Source organism: Puma concolor, chromosome B2 (genome assembly GCF_028749965.1).
Source record: "Puma concolor isolate L17-30 chromosome B2, mPumCon1.1.hap2, whole genome shotgun sequence".
NCBI classification, from domain to species: domain Eukaryota; kingdom Metazoa; phylum Chordata; class Mammalia; order Carnivora; family Felidae; genus Puma; species Puma concolor.
In genome coordinates, this window is record NC_141671.1 from 59213475 (window position 1) to 59237068 (window position 23594).

At 34.9% G+C, this 23594-nt stretch overlaps 1 protein-coding gene across 1 annotated transcript in view; it reads right to left on the reverse strand.

The window, feature by feature from the left end:
* Nucleotides 1-23594, reverse strand: part of LOC147581008 (protein eyes shut homolog) — a 345678-nt gene that overhangs the window by 144243 nt on the left and 177841 nt on the right. The window contains exons 5-6 of the mRNA XM_086707166.1: nt 22531-22730; nt 18226-18317 (exon numbers count right to left, since the gene is read on the reverse strand). Of these exons, the coding sequence (XP_086563292.1) occupies nt 18226-18317; nt 22531-22730 (292 nt within the window). The remainder of the gene's footprint in view (nt 1-18225; nt 18318-22530; nt 22731-23594) is intronic.

Below are 23594 nucleotides of genomic sequence, written 5' to 3' on the forward strand. Positions count from 1 at the left end.
AATAAAAATACACTTTAAAAAAATAAAAATAAATTTTAATGGTCAATAGTAAACATATTGCAAACATTAGCTTAGCACGTACCACATGCAGGACAGATGAAATATATTTTGTGACATGCACAACAATCCTCTGTAGTGAGTACTACTATTCTTAAACTTGACAAGTAAGGGAGGTAAGGTTCTCAGTTGCTCAGAAACAAACACGGAATCTCACAACAATGGTAGCATTAGGATTTTCTTGTTTCCATAAACATGCTCTAATTGGCATGCTGTACTTTTTCTCTAGTACCAAGAAAAGTGAAAATATCCATGTCTCATTAAAATAGGCTAATTTTTGTTGCCATTGAATTAAATTGCACTGACTAATGACAATTTCCACACAATTAAAATGCAGTGGAGTTCATTAAAAATTGCTTTTTTTTTTTTAGGATTTAGTTGTATCCTAACTATTCTTTGAGGAAGATGAAAAATAATTCTTGTTGCAATGCTATCAAAGATACATATTTTTGTAATTATGTTGGTAATAATAGTATTCCAATTTAAGCAGTTATTATTATAGAGCAGTGTTTTTCAAAATGTTTTCCTATGATTATTTGGTTTCCGGAATATGACTTAGGAGCAGTTCCAGGGACACAGGGTAACTCAGGGCAGGCATAGTAATAACTCCCCACATACTTCTTCCCATTGCTCCCAATCCAAGTCTCAAACAAAGAAGCTCTACCTTAAATTATTTCATATCTTAGTTATTCATAGAAGATTCTATTTATTTTTTTAAGTTTATTTATTTTGAGAGACAGAAACAGCATGAGTGGGGGAGGGGAAGAAAGAGAAGGAGAGAGAGAGAATCCCATTCAGGCTCTGTACTGTCAGCACAGAGCCCAATGCAAGGCTCAAACCCATGAAGCTACAAGATCATGACCTGAGCCGAAACCAAGAGTCGGACACTTAACTGACTGAGCTACCCAGGTTCCCCATAGAAGATTTTACTTATAAAAAGATCTTTCAAGTTATAGCTATTCTAGTTCTTCATAACTGAGTACACAATGAATACATATTAAGGTGTGTGCTTTATGAAGCCTGAGGGTAATTTTTTGAAATTATAATCTCTTATTTTCTAACAACCTCCTCATGCTATCTCTGTCTTATAAGACAGAAAGCACTGAGTTTCTTCATGCCTCTGAGTCTAAAAAAGCTCTGGATTCTGCTGTGTGATCTAATAGCAAGACCAGGCAAAACATTATCTGATGACATCAGTGTACCCGATCACCTGCAACACCTGTACCCTGGAACTGTGAAGAAGTCACAGGGATAGAGGGAGAAACCCTCACTGACTGAACTATTTTTCTGTTATCTCATCAGAATGGACAAAAGGAAATGGAAATGAAGTTGTAGAAAAAATTATAGGTCTTCCATACATGTATTGTTGCCTGAGATTTGTATATGCCACATTTGGAAAAGATGCCTGGTGGTAATGGTAGTGTTATTATGGAAAAAGAAGAAAGCTTCACCAAATTCACATTCCACTACCAAATTCTACTTCTGGTCCCAAGTTAGATTTTATTTTGTGACTTGATTATGCAGCCCCTAAAGAAAAGGTGAACCATCCGGTGCTGTTAAGAATGATCCATGGACCACGCATGGTTCAGACCCATGGCTACCAGAGACTTTGTTCCAGAAATAACTGGAGAAGTAGTGTGGGGGTCCCAGGGTGTTACTTGAACAGGAAAAATGCAAGATTAACCAGAGCAGCCCCGTCTGTGACTACAGTTTGAACCTTTTCTACTGCTCCCATCCCAGTTCTTAAAAATTAAATCCTATCTAGTTCTTTTCAAGTCTTTCTTTCTAGGCTATCATATCGTAGTGGCCATGGTTGAGGGGAAGGGCAAGTGGGGAGGTTGTTATTTCTCATCAGCTTATTTTAGAGACTCAGGTAGAAATATGAAAGTATTAGTTTTGATTTTTTTTTTTTTTTTTTTTTAGCTAAGATCTTTCTTCTAGTCAGGTCATGCTGACAAGTAAAAATTTATCTTTGTTGGGGCGCCTGGGTGGCGCAGTCGGTTAAGCGTCCGACTTCAGCCAGGTCACGATCTCACGGTCCGTGAGTTCGAGCCCCGCATCGGGCTCTGGGCTGATGGCTCAGAGCCTGGAGCCTGTTTCCGATTCTGTGTCTCCCTCTCTCTCTGCCCCTCCCCCGTTCATGCTCTGTCTCTCTCTGTCCCAAAAATAAATAAACGTTGAAAAAATTTATCTTTGATCCATGAAGCATTTAATGGTAATCTATTTTCTTTTTTCTTATCATTATTTTTAATGTTTTTATTTATTTTTGAGAGAGAGACAGAACGTGAGTGGGGGAGGGCAGAGAGAAAGACACAGGATCCAAGGCAGGCTCTAGGCTCTGAGCTGTCAGCACAGAGCCTGATGTGGGGCTCGAACTCAGGAACCATGATATCATGACCTGAGCCAAAGTTGGATGCTTAACCAACTGAGCCACCCAGGTGCCTCTATTTTCTAAATCCTAAACACAATCAATGTGCTATTTTCTCTTCAAAAATTTTCAAAATACACAGCTATCAGTTTTCTCTCTTCCTCTTCTCTAAAGCTAATATAAAAAAGAAAGAAGAAAAAATCACTTATTGTTTGTAATGATAATTTGGAATGATTAGAGTTTAGTGAGTGTATGAATATGTGGTTCTCAGTGGGGATGTATGATTTTGCTCCTCTTGCCCCCTGGAAACATTTAACAATTTCCAGAGACGTTTTGTCCTGACAACTGAGGGGACAGATAGAAGCCAGGAATGCTATCAAATATCCTCTCATGCACAGGACAGCATCGCACAACAACGAATTATCCAGCCCAAAATGTCAATAGTGCTAAGATTTAGAAATGTGAGTATAGATACAGATTTTTCCAGTTAAGAGAATAAATGGAGTGCCTCTTGAAAGGAAGACTTCATATTACCTAAAACATTTCTTTGTTTTTGGAACAGTCACTCAAATAGCTTCATTTAGTTAGATAAATATAGCATGAGACATATGTGTGGTGCTGACAGTGGTTTGGACAAGACGAGGGCCTATACCTCTCAGGGAATAAACATCTATTACTTGTTTGGTAGCAAGAAATAGGGGTGGTGGTGGACGGATCATACAGCTGTTCTCCACCTGCTGAGGAAGCAACACTACTGATCTCTTGTCTCTTATGGCCGCAGGGTATCTGGTCAAGTGGAAGGGTTAGAAAGCTTTAAGGAGGAAATATTATACTTTCTACTGTGAAGGTTCATCTAATTGAGGGCAAAATATTTTCTTAGTGTTGTTTTTGATTTCCACTTTGCTTTTTATCTAAAAAACATTTTTGTCTCAGGAACTACTCCTCACATGATTATCATCACATTAGTGTAATGGAAGCTTATTAATAATTTTTTTTCTTAATTGTTCTTACAATAAAGGAGCAAGAGGTTAATTACTATGAACATAATGTCTACCTTCATCTTGTGTTACTATTTGGTTTAACATTCCTGTCACCTCACAAGTAGATCTGAGAATACCCATTACTTTCATTTGTAGAGTAGATTTTTTTCCTCCAGAACAGTGATGTGCATAATAAACAGTTCATCTTATATTTGGATAGAATAGGTAACATTTTGTAATTGCCTTCTAAAATGTCATACTTTGCAACTAAAACTATAGGCATATAACGTGCTTTCTTTTCTTTCATTCTTTTGTTTTTTGGTTTTTTTGTTTGCTTGATAATTTGGTTCTGACAATGTTCAGTGCCTATTTTGAAAATATTTTACTCATTCATCAATCAATCAATATTTCAGTAGATATTTATTGATTGTTCTGTAAAAGGAATGTGGTAGATCCTGAGAATACAAAAATTAATAAGCAAAGTTCCCATTCTCAAGTTCTTAGCTTTTAATTTTAGAGTATTTCCTCTGCATGAATTAATCATTATTGATATGAAGCCTGACTACAAAGGAAGCTGATCCAACTGTATAACCACTTTCATTTCAACTAGGCTGTCACATGCTATACATATCAATTGGAAGCCATCAAAACCAGAACATTAAGTGATTTCATTCCCTCATTGTGAAATCAATGCCCATTCCAAATTTAGACAGCTAAAAACAGTTTAACTGTAAGTTTATGGTTTGTGTGTGTATAAAACAATATTTCTAGTTAATCTTAAGTACTGAAATAAATGTAGGAAGGAATATTTCCTAACATAAAAGAATTGTCATGCCTTTTGTAGTGATATAATCCTAACAGACTGTCTTCAATAGATATGCTAAGAAATCAAGTTCTCTAAAGCCACCAGTGAAATCACTAATGACAAGCTTTGTGTAGTTTTGAATGGGTTGTGTTACTTAAGTTATTTTCAAATATACTTAACATGAACATAATCACCTTTGATTATTTTAAGTGCTATAATTTTATGGAAGCAAATATTTTAGTACATGGCCTTCCATTCTATATTCTTTTAAAATGCTATCCTAAAATTTTTCAACCATTTGAATAAAATTAAATTTCTATTTCAGTGGGAGTTCAATAATTAATACACACTTCAACTATAAAATATTACAAAAAAGTTTGAGTCAAACTTAAGACAAGTTAATGATTTCATCTATTTAAAATAACCACAGTATTGATAACTCAGCTAAATCAAGTCTGTCTCCATATTTTTGCAGTTTACAACCTAAATCAAATATGCACACAGACAGAAACACATCCAATAAACTTTGAATGCATTTGTTACAAAGCTTAAAAACAGGAAATATTTTAGGATATTTGGAGAAAAATAGAAGTTAATTAAAACACAATTAGTGACATTTTACTAAATAATGTATACATTATTCATGTGCCATATATGCCCAGAATGTATCAGAATAGTTACCCAGATTAGTGAAAAACAGCCAACAAAGTCGTGTAACTCTAGAGAAAAAATTGACGGGTGGATCTGGGCAACTGGAAAGCCCAGAGATCCTACCCAACTAGGATAGGTTGCCAATGCCTGGCAACCTCTGAGATCTGAAATCAAATATCATTCCTGCCTTTCATTCCTTATTTAATAGTTATTTATTAACCAGCTATTTATGGTCCAGTTACTGTGCTGAGTGCCAGGGAGATACTCAACAGGGAATAAGACAGACAAGTCTCTGAACCCATGAAGCTTACAGTCTAGTTAGGGATACAGAAAATCAATACGTAAAACAACTATACAATAAAAATGGGTGCTATGGCAGATAATAACTTGGGTGGAATTTCTTCAGATGGTTCAGAAGTGTTTACTTAAAGAGATGACTGTTCATCTGTGACTTGAGTAATGAGAAGGATGCATGGGCAAGGCAACATGGGGACAGTGGAGAAGGAACACTCTAAAAAGGAGGATACACTTCCAGTTAGAAGGAACAGTAAGACTAAAGGCCATAACATAGAAAAGCTTTTTTAGAAAGTTCCAGGAGTGATAGTGCATCAAAGAGAAAGTAACACTGAGAGGAAAGGAAGGCGGGTATTAGGTAAGATAGAGGAAAACAGGCAAGAGCCCAAACATGCAAGCCCATTGCTGGTTAACAGTGACAAGGAGTCTGTAGTTTATTCTCAGAGTAAAAGTAAGCCACTGAAGAACCTTTCTATAGAGAACTGATTTCATGCAGCACACTATAAATCACCCTGACCAAAGTGTGAAGAATATTTAGAAGGAGGCAATGGATAATTGCAACAGTGCAGATAAAAAAATGATGAAGACTTGGGGGTGCCTGGGTGGCTTAGTCGGTTAAGCGTCCGACTTTGGATCAGGTCATGATCTTGCAGTTTATGAGTTTGAGCCCTACATCAGGCTCTGTGCTGACAGCTCAGAGCCTGGAGTCTGCTTCGGATTCTGTATCCCCTTCCTTCTCTGCCCCTCTCCTGCTCAAGCTCTGTCTCTCTCTCAAAAATAAACAAACATTAAAAAATATTATCAAGACTTGGACCAGGATAGTTTCAGAGGAGACAGAGAGAAACAGCAGATGGAAGATGAAATTTTAGAAAGGACTTTCTGCTAGAGCTTGAAGGTAAAGGATAAAGAAATGGGAGTGGTCAACGATGACTCTCAGTATAGGTAGATAACAGTTAACACCTGAATTAGGAGAGACTATGGGAAGAGGTGTGCAGGAGAGGGGCATAGATAAATGAGGTGTTGTTGGTAGTAGGAGACCAGAAATTTTGTTTTAGACATGTTAACATATGCGTGAGGCTTACAAGAGAAGATAAAACTCCCTAATTCTACATGATATTAATAAAAACTGTGTTGGTTGTGGACCATGGAAACCAGACTGGATAGGATTGAAGGGTAAATGTCAGGTAACAAAACTGAAATCCCATGTACAGAAAAACTTAAAGATGTTTGGCTCTGAAGAGGAGCAGAATGAAACTAATACAAGACCTAAAGCCTGGGGGAAATGGTACAGAAGAGAGAGAGATGAATAATGTAAGAAAGGTAGGAGAGAAGGGTACAAGTAGAGCATCTGCCTTTGGATGGAGTGGGTCAAGTCCTCTAAGTAGCAAGAGGGATATACTATTCCTCTTGAACTCTTCCTTTCTGACTTGGGACATTCTCTCATAAACTTTCTCTACTTCCCCTATAAGCAACTTATCATTATCATGCCATGGCTATCCACAGTTAACAAACAGAAGTCTCCAGCTATGCTTAACTCTCACCTTTCTAGGATTTATTTATTTTGTTTTTGACAGAGAGCTGCTTTCATTAATTTGTTCTAATTTGATCAATTATATAAGAAATCATTTCATACTACATTTGCAATGTTTCAATTATTCTGTTACAATCTTGCAAAAGTTTAACCTTTTTCTAAAAAAGCAAACTTTTTAACTTAAATTTGGGAAAATGAATTAGCATCACATTTCTTCACAGAAGCATGATAATTAATCTTTAGTGATTTGTTCCCATAGAAATAAACATGTGGAAGAGGATTATCAAGGAATTAACATTTAAATGGTTTCTAGAACTTTTCTACTATTGAATCTATGGATGCGTCCATAATGTATTCATTTCTAATGGCATATGGTGATCAATGAGGCTTTAGCAATTAAAGCAACCTTCAAGGTCATACAGAGAGAAAGCCAAAGCTGCAGAAAATGACAACTTTAGAGAATTTCATGTGTACAATCTAAATGATATACATACCACCTATGAAGACCCTTTTGGAGGTATGCCACATTTCCCAGTTAGAATGCTTTGAAACTTAATTTTGCTACTGCTCTATCACTTTAACTTGAAGTTTGCTATCTTTTAATATCTTCTGGTTATAAAAAAGACCATACTAGAAAAGATACTTAGCTATCTTTTTGGAGAAAGTTTGAGGTCAACAGAAAGATGTTACATATTTTAAAACTAGGAATACACAACATAAAAAGCAAATACAGACTTGGAATTTGATTCTGAATTCATTCCATTGAACATACAATGAGAATCAACATTAAACAATGCATTAGTTATGCTTTGGAATCTTTTTATACAAAATCACTTTCCACTAATAGAAGGAACTTTAGAAATAATTCTTAATAAATCATTTTCAACTTATGAAAGGAATCCAAAAACATTTGTGAGAGTTGAATTTAGTGTTAATTTTCAGAAAGAAAATAATGATATTTTAAATATTTCTTACAACCCATCATACAACTGATTCCTAACATGTGACTTTCCTGACATTTTTATTTGATAAGTTAATTACACTGTTGTAGTGGTCTACTTCAAAAGAAGGAAGGAAGGAAGGAAGGAAGGAAGGAAGGAAGGAAGGAAGGAAGGAAGGAAGGAAGAAAGAAAAAATGTTATAAAGATTTAAACTTAGAGTACCATATATTTAGCATTCCAAAATACACCAAAATGAATCATACTCCTTCAAGTTCATGAGTATTAAAATTTACCATTCAAACACTGTTTAATATTGCAAGTTTCTCTTGCAGTGACTGGTATAATCTTGTTTTATCTATTTTACCAAGACTTTTCTTTAGTCTCTGCTTTCTTATATGTGATACTAAAATTAAGAATTATCCACTGTCAGAGAAATCCTTTTGCACTGTTGGTGGGAATGCAAACTGGTGTAGCCACTCCAGAAACAGTATGGAGGTTCCTCAAAAAATTAAAAATACAATTACCCTATGACCCAGCATTTGCACTACTAGGTATTTATCCAAAGGATATAAAAATGATGATTTGAAGGGGCACCTGCACTCTAATGTTCACAGCAGCACTATCAACAGTAGCCAAATTATGGAAAGAGCCCAAATATCCACCTACAGATGATGGATAAAAAAGATGGATAAAAAAGATGTACACACACACACACACACACACAAATAATATTACTCAGAGATCGAAAAAGAATGAAATCTTCCCATTTGCAACAATGTGGATGTAACTAGAGTGCATTATGCTAAGCAAAATAAGTCTGTCAGAGAAAGACAAATACCATATAATTTCACTCAAATTTTAAATTTAAGAAACAAAGCAGATGAACATAGGGAAGGGAAGCAAAAATAAGATAAAAACAGAGAGGGAGACAAACCATAAGAGACTCTTAAATACAGAGAACAAACTGAGGGTTGATGGGGGGGGTGCGATGGGGGATGGGCTAAATGGGGGATGGGCATTAAGGAGGATACTTTTTGGGATGAGCACTACGTGTTATATATATATATAAGTGATGAATTACTAAATTCTACTCCTGATATCATTATCACACTATATGTTAACTAACTCGGATTTACATTTAAAAAAAATGTAAAAAAAAAAAAAAAGAATTATCCACTTTCAACTTGTTTTCAGCATGTTTATAATAGTATCAGAGACAGATTTCACCTTTTGGCAAAGAGGAAAATGAAGAAGCCAAACAGGATGTGAGTCAAGCTATATATTAAGCAGCAGAAAGATTCAAATATAAGGAATTTTTAACTCGAAGGCATTTATATCAGAGTCTCTCTCTTATTAGGGGAAAGCACAAATCAGCATCTAAAATAAGGCAGATTTCAGATCAAATTCAAGAACATGGGTAATCAACAGCTACCCATTAAAATCTTCATTTATGCTGTGCTAGCCTTTATTTCCATAAGTAGTTGGACCTCTGTAGGACATACATTTGGATGGCTCAGAAGCTGCCACTGAATGGTCATGATTCCAGCCATTACTTCTTACTTCCTAAGAGCGTGCGTTTGGAAGAATGAAGCCAACTCTACTTTATGATCTCGTTTACTTCTAGCCTATGATATTTTCTTGGTTAAAAAAGTATATATATTTTTATCTAAAAAGAGAATGGCTCAGGCTTCTGTTTTTTGTGTACTTAGAATTTTTATACCCTGGATGTGTGGTAAAATACCTAGATGTAGTACTTTCCTATAAATGCACATGCGCGTAGCTGCTAAATGCTGTTTACGGTACTTTCTGCAAACTTCTGCTGATGATCCTACCTAAAATATCCCCCAAACTCTGAAGGTTCACGTGACTGCAGGCTGAACGTCAGTGGCCTAATTTCAGCTTTGATTTCTGTAATGACTAATGCCTTATTTAAGGGAAAAGCAAAAACTCTGGTGTTTAATATATACATTAAGTACAACTGGAACCAGCTGTGTGTTCCTCTGAATAACAGCAGTAATATTTTCTGAGATTAATTTCAGTAATTTTGTAATAGGTAATGCATTTTTAGATGTTCAAATAAAATGATGGAAAATGCCCTACTTTTAAGAGTATTATTAACTTGTGTTTTAAAATAATTTCTAAAAGGTAGTCGGGACAGAACTTATTGGAGTATTTGTATAAATGAAGTTAACAACCTGTAACTTTAAAAATGCTTAATTCCAAATTGGATTAACTGGGCTTTGTAGATTACACTTTAAAATTCTCTTTTCCAAAGTGATCCAATTTCACTCCTATTCTCTATAGTTTGCTTTGAACGAATATATGCCATCGGGGAAAAAGAAAAGTAGGTTTGTGTTAGAGGAACATTTCGCTGATTGAATAAATATAGTTTTAGAATCAAAATCAATTGTTCATTGTTTATTTTGTTCAACTTTAAATAAAATCATTATTCCATTGGCATGTTTTTCTTGACACTACTGACAGTGGTTAATGAAAAGATTAATGAAATAATGTACACATTTCATTAGAGAAAAAAATGTTTACTTTTGAAAAGTGGTTAAATGGTTTCTTTCTTTTCTTTTCCACCTCACTGATTTTCCAGCATTCTGTGCCAAAGCAATCCTGCCCTGGTTGACACATGTCAAGTCCTTGGTGTTATTATTAATGTCTTAAAAAGAAGTACAAAACTTTGATGCTTACTGTGTTAACAATGTTCCAATTGTCCTGGTTCATATATATATATATATATATATATATATATATGAATGATGTCTCTGTTTATACACACACACACGTATGTTATTTCTTTCTGTTTTAAATGCACAATATGCTGCATTTTTATGTTTTCTATCAGTTAGACAAGTCTAAGGTTTACAGTGTGAAGACCAAATAATTTATCATTCATAGGCATTGTGTACCCATACTTTAGGTAAGACATTATCTGTTGGGATACGTTCAGTTATAAAAACACAATGGAGGGGCGCCTGGGTGGCGCAGTCGGTTAAGCCTCCGACTTCAGCCAGGTCACGATCTCGCGGTCCGTGAGTTCGAGCCCCGCGTCAGGCTCTGGGCTAATGGCTCAGAGCCTGGAGCCTGTTTCCAATTCTGTGTCTCCCTCTCTCTCTGCCCCTCCCCCGTTCATGCTCTGTCTCTCTCTATCCCAAAAATGAATAAACGTGAAAAAAAAATAAAATAAAAAAAAAAAAAAAAAAAAAAACACAATGGAATGAAATAATTATAGTCTGTAATAAGATATTGTATATATTTCAAGCAAGTTATAATTACTGAATAAACAGTATAAATATATTAACTTCTATTTTCTTCTTAAAAGCAGTCCAGTAACTCCCTCAGATCTAAGATAAAAGAAATATAAATACTGTGATTCAAATTACAGACGTTTTCTGATTACTTTTGTCTTTATCTGAAAAGGTAAAGAGTTATCTTACTTTCCCTTATAGAAATAGTTCTCATCCTGTCTATTCCACATTGTTTCAATTAATTTCTTCCCAGATGCAAAGCTAGAAAATCTTATGCAGTTCCCTTTGCCATTAGGTGTGTTCACATGACTAAGTTCTAGCCAACAGAAGTCCAACAGAAGTGAGACATGCTACTTCTAGGACTTTCTCCGTTAAACCATCCAACCATTTTCTGCCATGTTAACTGGAGAGTCATGTTTTCAGCCAAAAACATATGCCACATTGAAACTAAAAAACTTGAATAAAGTTGGATAAATGAACTCTACAAAGATGTGATCAGGATGTAGGAAAGCCACATGGGATAGTTTTGTTTTCCAGGACCACAACATAGTTAGTCTGATATCACTTCTGTATCTAAAGGGTACCAAGAAGAAAAGAGAAGAACCTAGAGGAGAAGGACAGCTGCCAGGAGCTGAGACCTTCACTAGAGAGAATGAGCCGGTCCCTGGGACACCACACAAGGCCAAGGGAACATATAGCTTGACATTAATTGCTTGCTTTTCGAATTTCCTGTCAGTGTTCCCCATTGACTATCTAATAGGAAGCCAGAGGACAAGGGAACTTACATTAGTTTGCTAGACCTGCCTCAACAAAGATGCACAAACCAGGTGGCTTAAATAAATGGAATGTACTGTTTCACAAATTTGCGGTCCTGAAGTCCAAGATCAAGGTGCCAGCAGGGTTGGTTCCTTCTGAGGGCTGTGAGAGAAGATTCTGTTCCAGCTCTCTCTCCCTCACTTGTAGATAGCAATCTTCTCCTTGTGACTTTACATTGTCTTCCAACTGTGTGTGTCTCTCTGTGTCCTAATTTCCTTTTTTCATAAGGATACTGGTCATATTGGATCAGGGCTCAATCTAATGACCTCAGTTCAACTTTATTACCTCTTTAAAGACTCTATCCCCAAATAGGTCCACATTCTGAGATACTGGAAGTTAGGACACCTAAATTCTATAGGAACACAATTCAACTTGTTACAGAGCCCATAATGTAATTTACACAGGTCAATTTTGAAAGACCTTCAGAGAAGAGACTGTAGAGTAGATCTGGAGAGGTGTAGAAATTTAGAGTCTATTGTATACTGTAGCTTAGCATAGCCTATTAAGAAAAGTGAATACTTCTTTGATCACATTACCTGTTCCCTTACTTAAAAATTCTCCAGTCAGTCTCTATTGCATATGATGTAGTTCACAGTTCTTACTGCAGCATTTGATGACCTACATGATCTGACTACCATTGCATCTGCAGACCTTATCCTCACTCTTTCCCATCTAACTGGTCTCAACTACACATTATTCCTTTTCTCTTTTGATACTATTCCCTAAGGAGCATCCTCCTATCATCATCTAATAGAAACAATGTCAGTATGGCGCAGGCTTTGTATCCAGTTGAAAAACATATATGTTACATCATTTGAAAAAATACTTGTTAATGTGTGAGTTTCATTGGCATGTGTCCATCTTCTTAAGTCCCATTTACTATTCTTATATCCACTATGGTCTTTCTCAAAACTCACTATAATTTATTGTATATCCACATGACTAACCACTAACAGTAACTGGTAAATGATTCTCTTAAGTGCAACTGAAGATGTTCTCATTTGCTGTTTTATTTGATCTGTACAGCTCTCGGTGTAGGAGGTGCTTACGGCAAATCAAAGTTCCAAACCAACAAATTCTCCATGAGGTAGCTCCAGCACAACTGGTAGAGTTTGTACAATTTAGTTACAAATCAGGATGTAGACTAAGAGTGTAAGACTGAGACAGGAAATTAATGATTTTTTTAAAGGCAGGGATGTATTTTTAATTGATAGGCATGTAAAAAAAAAACTTTTGGGGCGCTTGGGTGGCTCAGTCGGTTAAGCATCCGGCTTCAGCTCAGGTCGTGATCTCGCAGTTCGTGAGTTCAAGCCCCGCTTCTGGCTCTGTGCTGATGGCTCAGAGCTTGGAGCCTGCTTCAGATTCTGTGTCTCCTCCTTTCTCTCTGCCCCTCCCCTGCTCATGCTCTGTCTCTATCTCTCAAGAATAATAAATAAACTTAAAAAAAAAAAACTTTTAAGGCCCATAACTGAGGAGGTCAGAAGAGGCTAATTTATTTCTATCTTTGAATTCCAAATCCTATCTCTCTCCAAGAACGAAGGTAAATATTAAGTAGGGCTTTAAAGGAAAAGTCCCATAAAATATATACATATATACATATATATATTAAATACAAATCCTATAATACTATAATGTATTAATATACAATTATATCATGATATATAATAATAGATGCAATCATGTGATATATGCAATGATGTTTGTAACACAAGTAATGTGAGGTATATAATATAAAACATATATAATTATGGTAAATATACGAATAGACATGGATAAAGTGCTACATCACACTCTCAGATTTGGGTTTGCCTGAAAATATATGCACCACTATCTTAGATTATCTCAGCTCCTTATGTTTCAATACATCTACAGTATTCAGGAGTGGAGTAACAAATGTACACCTATTTGTATTTCTTTTTCTTCTTGATATACTATATGCTGTTGTTCACTAGCCTAATATCACTGCATGGTCCCATTTTCACTTTCCCTTCTTTCATTAAAAGATGAGCAACAGCTATAGCTAATTTCCTACTAAAAACTAAAATAGTTTTTAGTATATGTGCTCCTTAGTATCTTTATTATGCCAGTGTATATTTCACCTGATTTAAAAATTCCATATTTTCCTTCCTGCTTTTGTTAGCTTAAGCAATCCACACTTCTTTTTTTAAAAGGGCCATGCTGCTCTGCAGAACATCTTGTCTTTCCTTGTTCTAAAAAATAATGAGCTCAGTTACTTTTTCTTGGAGGATATTTGTTTCACTCTTTGTAAGAGTACTTCATCATGGTCTGAGTGAAACCTTGCTATTCTTTTTCTTATATTTCCATAAGAGCATTTGAGGAAAGATGCTTCTCCTATATTCATATTCAAGGGTAATGTCATTCAAGAGAAACAACATAAAAGAGTGTAGAGCTGGGAGTGAAATGTGCAACTACCATTTATCTTTACTTTAAAGAGTATATTAATGGTTAAAAAAAATTATTGGCGACAGCATTCTTGAACTGAGTTAAACTTAAAGATAGATTTTCCCCTTTTACCTCTAGAAGTATATTTTAAAGGTATAGGAAAATAAAATTAATGGAACCCCACTCTTGTTCTTTATAGATGATAATTGCAGACAAAAGCATATTTGTATAAATTTCCCATTACTTCAAATAAATCAAAAACTTGTGAAGAGATATTTCTGAATTTAGAGAACTTAGACCAGATACAGACAGATTATCAACTACTTCTTGATAAAAATTAAAAGCAACATATTGTAGGTAAGTTGCAAAAAAGTCATAGAACATAGAAAGTTATTTTTTAGTTGTTAAATACCTTTAAAAGTTACTTGTGATGAGGAGAGTGAAAAGTATGTGTTCTTGGGATTTTTAAATGTTTTACATTTAATGTTTCTTTCATTTAAAATTTTTTTAAATATTTTTTTTTTTATTTTTGACAGAGAGAGAGTGAGTCAGGCACAGAAAGCGAGGGAGACACAGAACCCAAAGCAGGCTCCAGGCTCTGAGCTGTCAGCACAGAGCCCAAGTGGGGCTTGAATTCATGAACTGTGAAATCACGACCTGAGCTGAAGTCAGAGGCTTAGCCTACTGAGTCACCCAGGTGCCCCTTAATGTTTCTTTTAAAGAAGATTTTAAATAGTATGTTGTCACTTTTAAAACACTGACTGGACATATTATAGTAGAAAATAATGATCAGGTTAGAAGGCAGAGGGTCATGGTTCTAATCTTGCCCTCAGTTAAAAAGAAAACCACAGGCTAAAAATGGTGTCACTTAGGCCAAGTCACCAAAGAGTTACTACCTAAACTAACTGCAGTTTTAACCCCCTGGAAAATAACCTTTAACCAGTCAACATGTAACTCTTGATCAATACTAGGAAATTTACTGATAGACCCTTTCTATTCCTCTTTGGAGGGTAACCTTGCCTAAACAATGTATTCCTTGTTAATAAATTCCTCTTTTTAATGCCCTCTCTCTGCCTTTAAAAATCTTTCTTTTGTTTGGGGCTCCTGGGTGACTAGCAGGTTGAGTATTCGACTCTTTTTTTTTTTTTTTTTTTGAGTATTCGACTCTTGATTTCAGCACGGTCATGATCCCAGGATCATGGGATTGGGACCCGTGTCAGGCTCTGTGCTGAGTGTGAAGCCTGCTTAAGATTCTCTCTCTCCCCCTCTCTATCGCTCTCACCAGCTCACAGGTGCACTTGATCTCTCTAAAAGAAAAAGTAATTATTTTGTTTACCTCAGCAGAAATCCTCTCTACTTGCTAGAGGGGATGCTGCTCAACTCAAGAATCATTTAATAAGGCCAAACAGATCTTCAAATTTACTCAGCTGAATATTTTTTTAACACTTCCTACTGTCTAACAATGTGATCTAGAGGAAGATGTCTACCTTCTCTGAGCCTCAGTTTTCAAATATGCAAAATGAGTGTTATGGACTGAATTATGTCCCCTGCAAAATTCATATGTTGAAGTCCTAACCCCCAGTGCTTTAGAATGTGACTATATTTGAAGATGGGGTTTTTTTTTAAATTTTTTTTTTTTCAACGTTTATTTATTTTTGGGACAGAGAGAGACAGAGCATGAACGGGGGAGGGGCAGAGAGAGAGGGAGACACAGAACCGGAAACAGGCTCCAGGCTCCGAGCCATCAGCCCAGAGCCTGACGCGGGGCTCGAACTCACGGACCGCGAGATCGTGACCTGGCTGAAGTCGGACGCTCAACCGACTGCGCCACCCAGGCGCCCCGAAGATGGGGTTTTTAAAGAGGTAGGAAATTAAAATGAGATGATTGATGTCTTTATACGAAGAGGAATTTAGGATACAGATATACACCAAGGAAAATGATGTGAAGACACAGAGAGAAGACAGCCATCTACAAGACAAGGAGAGAGCCCTCCAAAGAACCAAACCTGCTGACACCTTGATCTCAGCCTTCCAGCCTCCAAAATTGTGAGAAAATCAATTTCTGTTGCTTAAGCAGCCAATCTGTGGTACTTGTTATGGCAGCCTGACCAAACCAATATAATGGGCTTTATTAATCTCACTATGATTACATACAGTTATATGCTGTTTACTGTGTGTGAATTTTGTTCTTACATTAATCCTTCATTGGGCAGGTTATTTAAAATTCTTATCTTCATCTTATCTTGAATATACAGCAGTTCTTTTAGGGTTAAGAGAACAAATTATTTATGTTTCTACAGCATGGATCATAGGGTCTATACCTTAAAATTTATTCATAGGTTTGGAATAAGAGCAGCCTTGGAATTGTGCCATTTTTTCAAAACTATGTCTTTTCCTGTATTTAATCTATCTCTCCATTTTACATCCGGAAAATGTACATAATAATTAGAATTGTTCTTAACAATAAATAAATTCATATATGTTACAAATTTACCACATTGACACATTATTGGTGCCTAATAAACTTTAAGTATGATTACTGTATCCTCAATGATTTTTTTAACTCTTTTGCAACATACCCCAGGCCAGAAATGGTTCTCACATCACTTCTTATCTGTCTTTGTTTCGTCCAGGGGCTAAAATATGTCTTTTACAACTTATTTTTACTGCTGCCCTAATGCTCATATACCTGCTTTCCTTCCAGATGATGGTAGTCTCTCCCTGCCCAGGAAAATTGTTATCTCGGCTAAGATGGAATTTACCAAAGTGCATTGCCCCCAGTGTTAACTATTCAAGAGGTTAAAATGCTAAAAAAATATATTAAAGGATTCTGTGCTTATATTTTGAGTTAAGCAAAGAAAGTAAGACCTTACTCAATGTATCTTAGAGGTCTTAAAAAGCTCCTGTGTATTTTGAGCAGTCAAAGGTGGTATATGTCATGTAGCCTTTCCTCAATTTAGTTGACAATAGATTGTTTTTTGGTCAGTTTTCTAAAAGATATGAAATTCTTGGAGGACAGAATTTGGAAAGTTCTGGCTGAAAGAGGGTTCAACACCCTTAAAACTTTCCAAATAACGGGGCGCCTGGGTGGCGCAGTCGTTTAAGCGTCCGACTTCAGCCAGGTCACGATCTCGCGGTCCGGGAGTTCGAGCCCCGCGTCGGGCTCTGGGCTGATGGCTCAGAGCCTGGAGCCTGTTTCCGATTCTGTGTCTCCCTCTCTCTCTGCCCCTCCCCCGTTCATGCTCTGTCTCTCTCTGTCCCAAAAATAAATAAATGTTGAAAAAAAATTAAAAAAAAAAAAAACTTTCCAAATAACTTCTTGTCTCATCCCTGTTTTAGCCTTTTTGCTTTCCTTTTTATTGGATTTAAATAGATAATTATTATTACTAAATAATCAGCTATTGTTGTAACCAAATATCGTATTTTAGTCTCCATACTGAATTAGGCCTGTGGTATGTGTTTTAAAGTACCATTTAAGTAAAAAACAATAGTAGAGGGAGGCAAAACACATAACACAAAGGTATTAATTCTATATTAAAAAATAAGCTTTGCCGTAAGTCAAGGAAGGATAATTAAGGGAAAACATCATTTTCACTTATCCAGATAGGCAAAATTATACCTGATGTTGGCGAGAGTTTTGGGATAGAGTCACCTTCAAACACAGCTTTTGGGAATAGAGCAATAAATTTTCGTTATTCTATCTTGACTATGGTATAATGAATCATTTTAAATTTCTTCTTTATGTTTTTCTGGATGTTCCAAATTTTCCACAGTGAATATGTTTAACTTTGCTTATCAAAAGAAATACCACTTTATTTGCTTTTTATGATTTCTCTAATTTGAAAATAATATGAAGGTTTAATGACTTCTTTGTAAAGCTGCTTATATAATTTCATAGATAATATAACCCCTTTAACATTCTTTCCTCAGCACTATTTTAAGGACATAGAGAAAAGGCAAAATGGCTTGATAAACATTAATTCACATTCAAGTGCATATGAATATCTCAGATATCAGGATACTCAGATAACCTCGACTTTAAAGGGCAAAAACAACATCCAGAGGAACAGTCTCTGTTACTTATAATAATGGTAAGTCTACAAGAAAATAGATATATATTACCTGATAAACAGTGTATACTTTTGTCCATCATCCACTTTAATGGTAGTGTTAATGCTTTTCAATTTTGCTTCACCAGCACAGAAAAAGTGGTACTATAAGAAAAAAAGAAGTTTCCTTCAGTTTCTCACAACGAAATTGACACATATTTGCATTAGACTTAGAATTTACCAATAGTTTTTATATTGCTTTGGAGACAAAGTGTCTGAAAATTAAGAGAAGTGACAGTTCAAGGTATACAACTAATAAAGTGTAGAATTAAAATAAATAAATGTATAAGTATTATATACATATACATGCATCATCTATGTGTACATGCACACATACACACAGACACTTCTAGTTTCTGTTCCAATATTCTGGGGAACATGGTTGAGAAAGGCAGCTTTTTCTGCTAGCAGAAAGTGAGTATTATTAGCAAGCTTCCTTACATACTACCAATTGAGCAACGTGCAGATTAGTGAATACAATGTAGAGGGTGATGTTAAAGTCCAAGGAAGGAAACATTGAAGATTATGGAGGTTAACCATTTATTCTAACCTTCCTGAGGCTAGAGGGGGGTCTTTGTAGGGTTACTACTAATTGAGCCAAGTTATATTTTAAAAGGGGGCAGATCATGTCTCTAACAGGTACATTTGATCAGGACTCCCTGAGAATTCCACAGGTAGGATTCAGTGACCTATTCACCCTCTTCATAGCATATGTCTGCATGTATATTAGTTATAGTACAGCTATACTCTCCCAGAAAGGGGCTTATCATATCAGCAAGAAATGAAAAACCCACATATACGTTAAAGAAACACAGCTGCATGGTCTTGCATAATTCCTGTGCATCTAGCTATATTTAAGTTGATATACCTAAAACCCACATTGGGTCCAAAGATAAATATTATGCTATATATTTTAATTTTATGATAGATTACAAAAGATTGCAAAAGATTCCTTAAAAAATTATCTACTACAAGTTGGCTTTAAGAAATATGTTAAATAGTATATTTAAATGTTAATGATAAAATGATAAAATGTTAATAATTCCCTTTTATCTCCAAAGCTGTCAAACGAATATAAAATATTTAATGGATCATTCTATTATTTTTACTTGAAATCTTTTTATTATAAATAGCTCCTTTATGACATATACAGATATATACGTCACATATATGTCATATATATGTGACATATATAGACACATATATCTATATGACATATATAGACATATATAATATATTATATATTATATACATAAAAGCTACTATTTATTGAGTGATTACTTGGGTGCTACAGAGTTTTAAAACATTTTATAAGTATCATCTGATTCCTTCCTTACAATACAAAATAAAAAACAAAACTCTATGAAGTAGGAACTATTCTTTTATTAGCTCCATTATTCAGAGATGTAAACTAAAGTGAAGTGATTTGCTGCTAGCCAGGGAGGCACAGTGATTTGCAACACAGACAGCAAGTCTGGTGTCAGGTATTTGAGTCCCAACAATGGATATTATGTATGTACTTAACTTCCTTGTTATTAGAAAGAGCCAGTAAAGTGTTTTTAAAAGCTATTTCAAAAAATAAAAATAAAAATTAAGTTTCATATTATTAAACTTTCCTAAAACTTGTGATTTCCTAAAAAGATGGACTAACAATTCTGCATTTCTAGAATAGGTCTTAAATTATGATCACTGCAAAAGTTCAACCATAAATATGTCTTTTTGTGAAAATTGTAATGTAAATGCATTCCCCATATGATTATACTTTTAAAATAGATGAAGAAATTGGAGCATAGTCTCACAAATCATAGTGGAACAAGGAAAATCTTAAAATCATGAAGACAGAGTAACACTGAAATTTCCTTTAAATCATTGCAAGGAAGCAGTGATGTGAGAACGAACATGAATTTTGGATTTACACAACAAAGTAAAAATTCCTTATCTACCATTCTTAAAGGAGTCCTAAGAGCATGTGTAATACTGAACTCTGTGAGAAGCCTCGCTTGTCTGCATGATTTTTGCAAAATGCAGAGAGAAAATATCTAACCTTCACATTTGATTCATGTCCCAGACATCCTTCTACATGTTTATATGCATTTACTTATTTACTCATTGCATTACATTTACTCCCCAACATTTATTCATTTATTAACTTGAGCTTCACAACAATCTTTATTACCTTCATTTTACAAGTGAGTAAATTTAAGCACAAAGTGCTTAAGTGACTTGCAAGTTCTCAAAGCTCCTAAGTAGCAGAGCTGGGCTCCAAACTCTGACTCCAGAGATGACGATCTTAATACATTTCTTAAGATGGAGCCTTATACATAATTTCAATTCAGTAAATGATAGTAATTATTATTACAGACATGAGTATATATCCTTTGTCATAAAACCTGAAGTAAAGAAATTCTACAAGTCTTTTCTCTCATTATGATTTTATAATTTCTCAATGTCTTGATTCAACCTATTGTGAATTTATTTTTATCCATCTGAAAGTGAAAGGAGTCTCCATCATTCATCATTTCATAAAATATTTCACCCACAATCCTGAAACTCTCTGGTAGTTCCTCATAATGTCTATGGAGATGTCCACAGTGGTGAGAAAAACGAACTAGCTGAGATAGACACTCAGTTAATGGGAGTTTGCAGCAGAAAATTGTGCTGAGGGGAAACATTTTGAACATGACCAATGATCAATATTATGTGTGTTTTATTATTTTTTATATTTGGTCTCCATATTTTTATGCTTATTATAAGAATAATGGAAAACGTTGGTCTTAGTTGAGGAAAATGCTGTAGAGCAGGGATCAGCAAACTTGAAGATAAGACTGATGTCTGATGATTCATTACTGTGTTCTATTTGTTACAGAATTCTATTTTCTTACTCCTGTTTCACCTGTTCCTATCATTATCAGTAATCAATTGGAAGCAATATGAGGAAAATAAAGTGTGTTTTGTTTACCACTGAATCCTCAGAACCAATGACAAAGTGATTGATGATAGATAAATGTTTAACAAATGAGTGAACAAATACATGAATGAGTAAAAATACTACCACTACCAATGCCTACATCTGGCTGATATTTATTAATATCAGACTTCGTAGTAAATTACGTATTATGTGTTGTATTACTTAAGAAAGATGAACATTTAAAGAAAGTCAAACTGGTATAACGTGACTTATTTAAATTATAACTATTTCATGGAAATTCACATATTTAATCACATCATAAAAGAAATGATAGATAAAAATACAGTGTTATATTGAATATTTTAGGCTATGTTGAGTTAATTACTTTATTGCAGTGATGATTTGGATGGCTTCCTTAATCTGGGTATTTACCACAGGAATAGGAGTTGATGGGTTATGATAGAACAGTACTGAAAAAAGAGCATACACTTTCAACTCAAAGTCAGCCTTATAATTTAGTGTTTATTAGCTGTGTGATCTTGGAATTTTAATTTTTTTTTAATGTTTATATTTGAGAGAGAGAGATGCAAGCAGGGAAGAGGCAGAGAGAGAGAGAAGGAGACACAGAATTTAAAACAAGCTTCAGGCTCCAAGCTGTCAGCAAAGAGCCCAATGCTGGACTTGAACTTGGGAATAGTGAGATCAGAGCTGAAGTCAGATGCTTAACTGACTGAGCCACCCATGTGCCCCTGATCTTGGACTTTTAAAAGAAGTTGTTATAAAGACTACCAAGTGTTAAATCCATGATCTCAAACTTTTTGATCTCAAAATCTCTTTGTGCTCTTAAAAATTATTGAGGACCTCAAAGAGTTTTTGTTTACTGGGTTATATTTATCAATATTTATAATATTAAAATTAAAACAAACATTTTTAAAATACAAAAATGTGGAAGTACACATTGCATTAGTGATCAGAAAGATGACATCATCACATGCCATGCAGCCTCTGGAAAACTCCACTGTATATTTATGAGAATGAGAGTAAAAAAAGGCAAATAACAGTATCATTAAGATAGCTTTTCCTTAAGGATCCTCTGAAAAAATCTTTGGGCTCCCCAGATCACATATTCCACTAAATCTACAAAAAATGGTAGCAGTTACTATCACTGGGATATTGGGAAACATAATAACAGAAAAAGGTTAAAAATAAAAAGAAGAGAATGATAGCTATTCAAAGTATATACTATTTTGAAATATAAATACTGAATATGGAAAAATTACAAAAACAGAACACACAGCCTAGTGGTGATTATAAAAGACATATTTTAGATAAAATTTTATTTTGACAATAACCACTAAAAGAATCAGACTTTCTAAAATTCCTTTAAATGAAATAAATATAATGACTTACCTTTAAAGTACCATTTTCAATAAATAATTGAATAAAAAACTTATCAACTGAATTTGAGTCTTGCTTGATATACAGCAGGAGTCCATAGGAGTTGAAGGTATGAAATTCTAGTGATACATTACTTTGTGGACTTAACAACACATCCCGAAATTCTAGATAGGAATCTCCATAATAACAAATACATCTGAAATCTGTGGAGTCTGAAAGAAAATACAATTTAGATTGGAATTGAATGTTCAATAGTTGGGTTTCATATTAACATTAGCATATCTTCTAAAGTGGCTCATACATGACTATTTTCTGCCTGTTACAAGCCCGGGTACCTGTTTCCTTTGCCATAGTCACAGTGGTTTGTCATAATTTCTATGAATTGGGGGCTTTACGATCAAATCTCACTGGATGTCTAGGTGATTAATCTTCAACAGGGCATTCACTTCCATTTTACGTTACAGGTCAACATAAATAGGAACATTTTCTAATGATGTCCTTATTCATTGTATATACATGACGGTATCAAATTTTGATTTATGTCAGTCATTACTGTTAATTTGATTGTGTGGCTTTTGAGGGCCAACAGACTATTTAGAATAAAGGAACTGTCATCCTTCTGTAGCAACACTTTTACCCGAACTTCTTTAAAAATCATCACTTGCGTGTTATCTTTCTTTTTCTCATCTTCTGAATATTTTAATTAGCCTCAATCTTTTTATTTTTTTATTAAAAAATTTTTAACGTTTATTTATTATTGAGAGACAGAGAAAGAGACAGAGCATGAACATGGGAGGGGCAGAGAGAGGAGACACAGAATACGAAGCAGGCTCCAGGCTCTGGGTTGCCAGCACAGAGCCTGACACAAGGCTCGAACTCACAAACTGCAATATCATGACCTGAGTTGAAGTTGGACACTTAACCGACTGAGGCACCGAGGCGCCCCAATTAGCCTCAATCTTTTAAATGAAACATAAACATTTTGAGCAAAATACTTTGACAATTCGCATTTCTTAAATTTATAAATACATGATTAATGAAACAGCTTTTTTCTCTAGATAAGATACTTTATATTA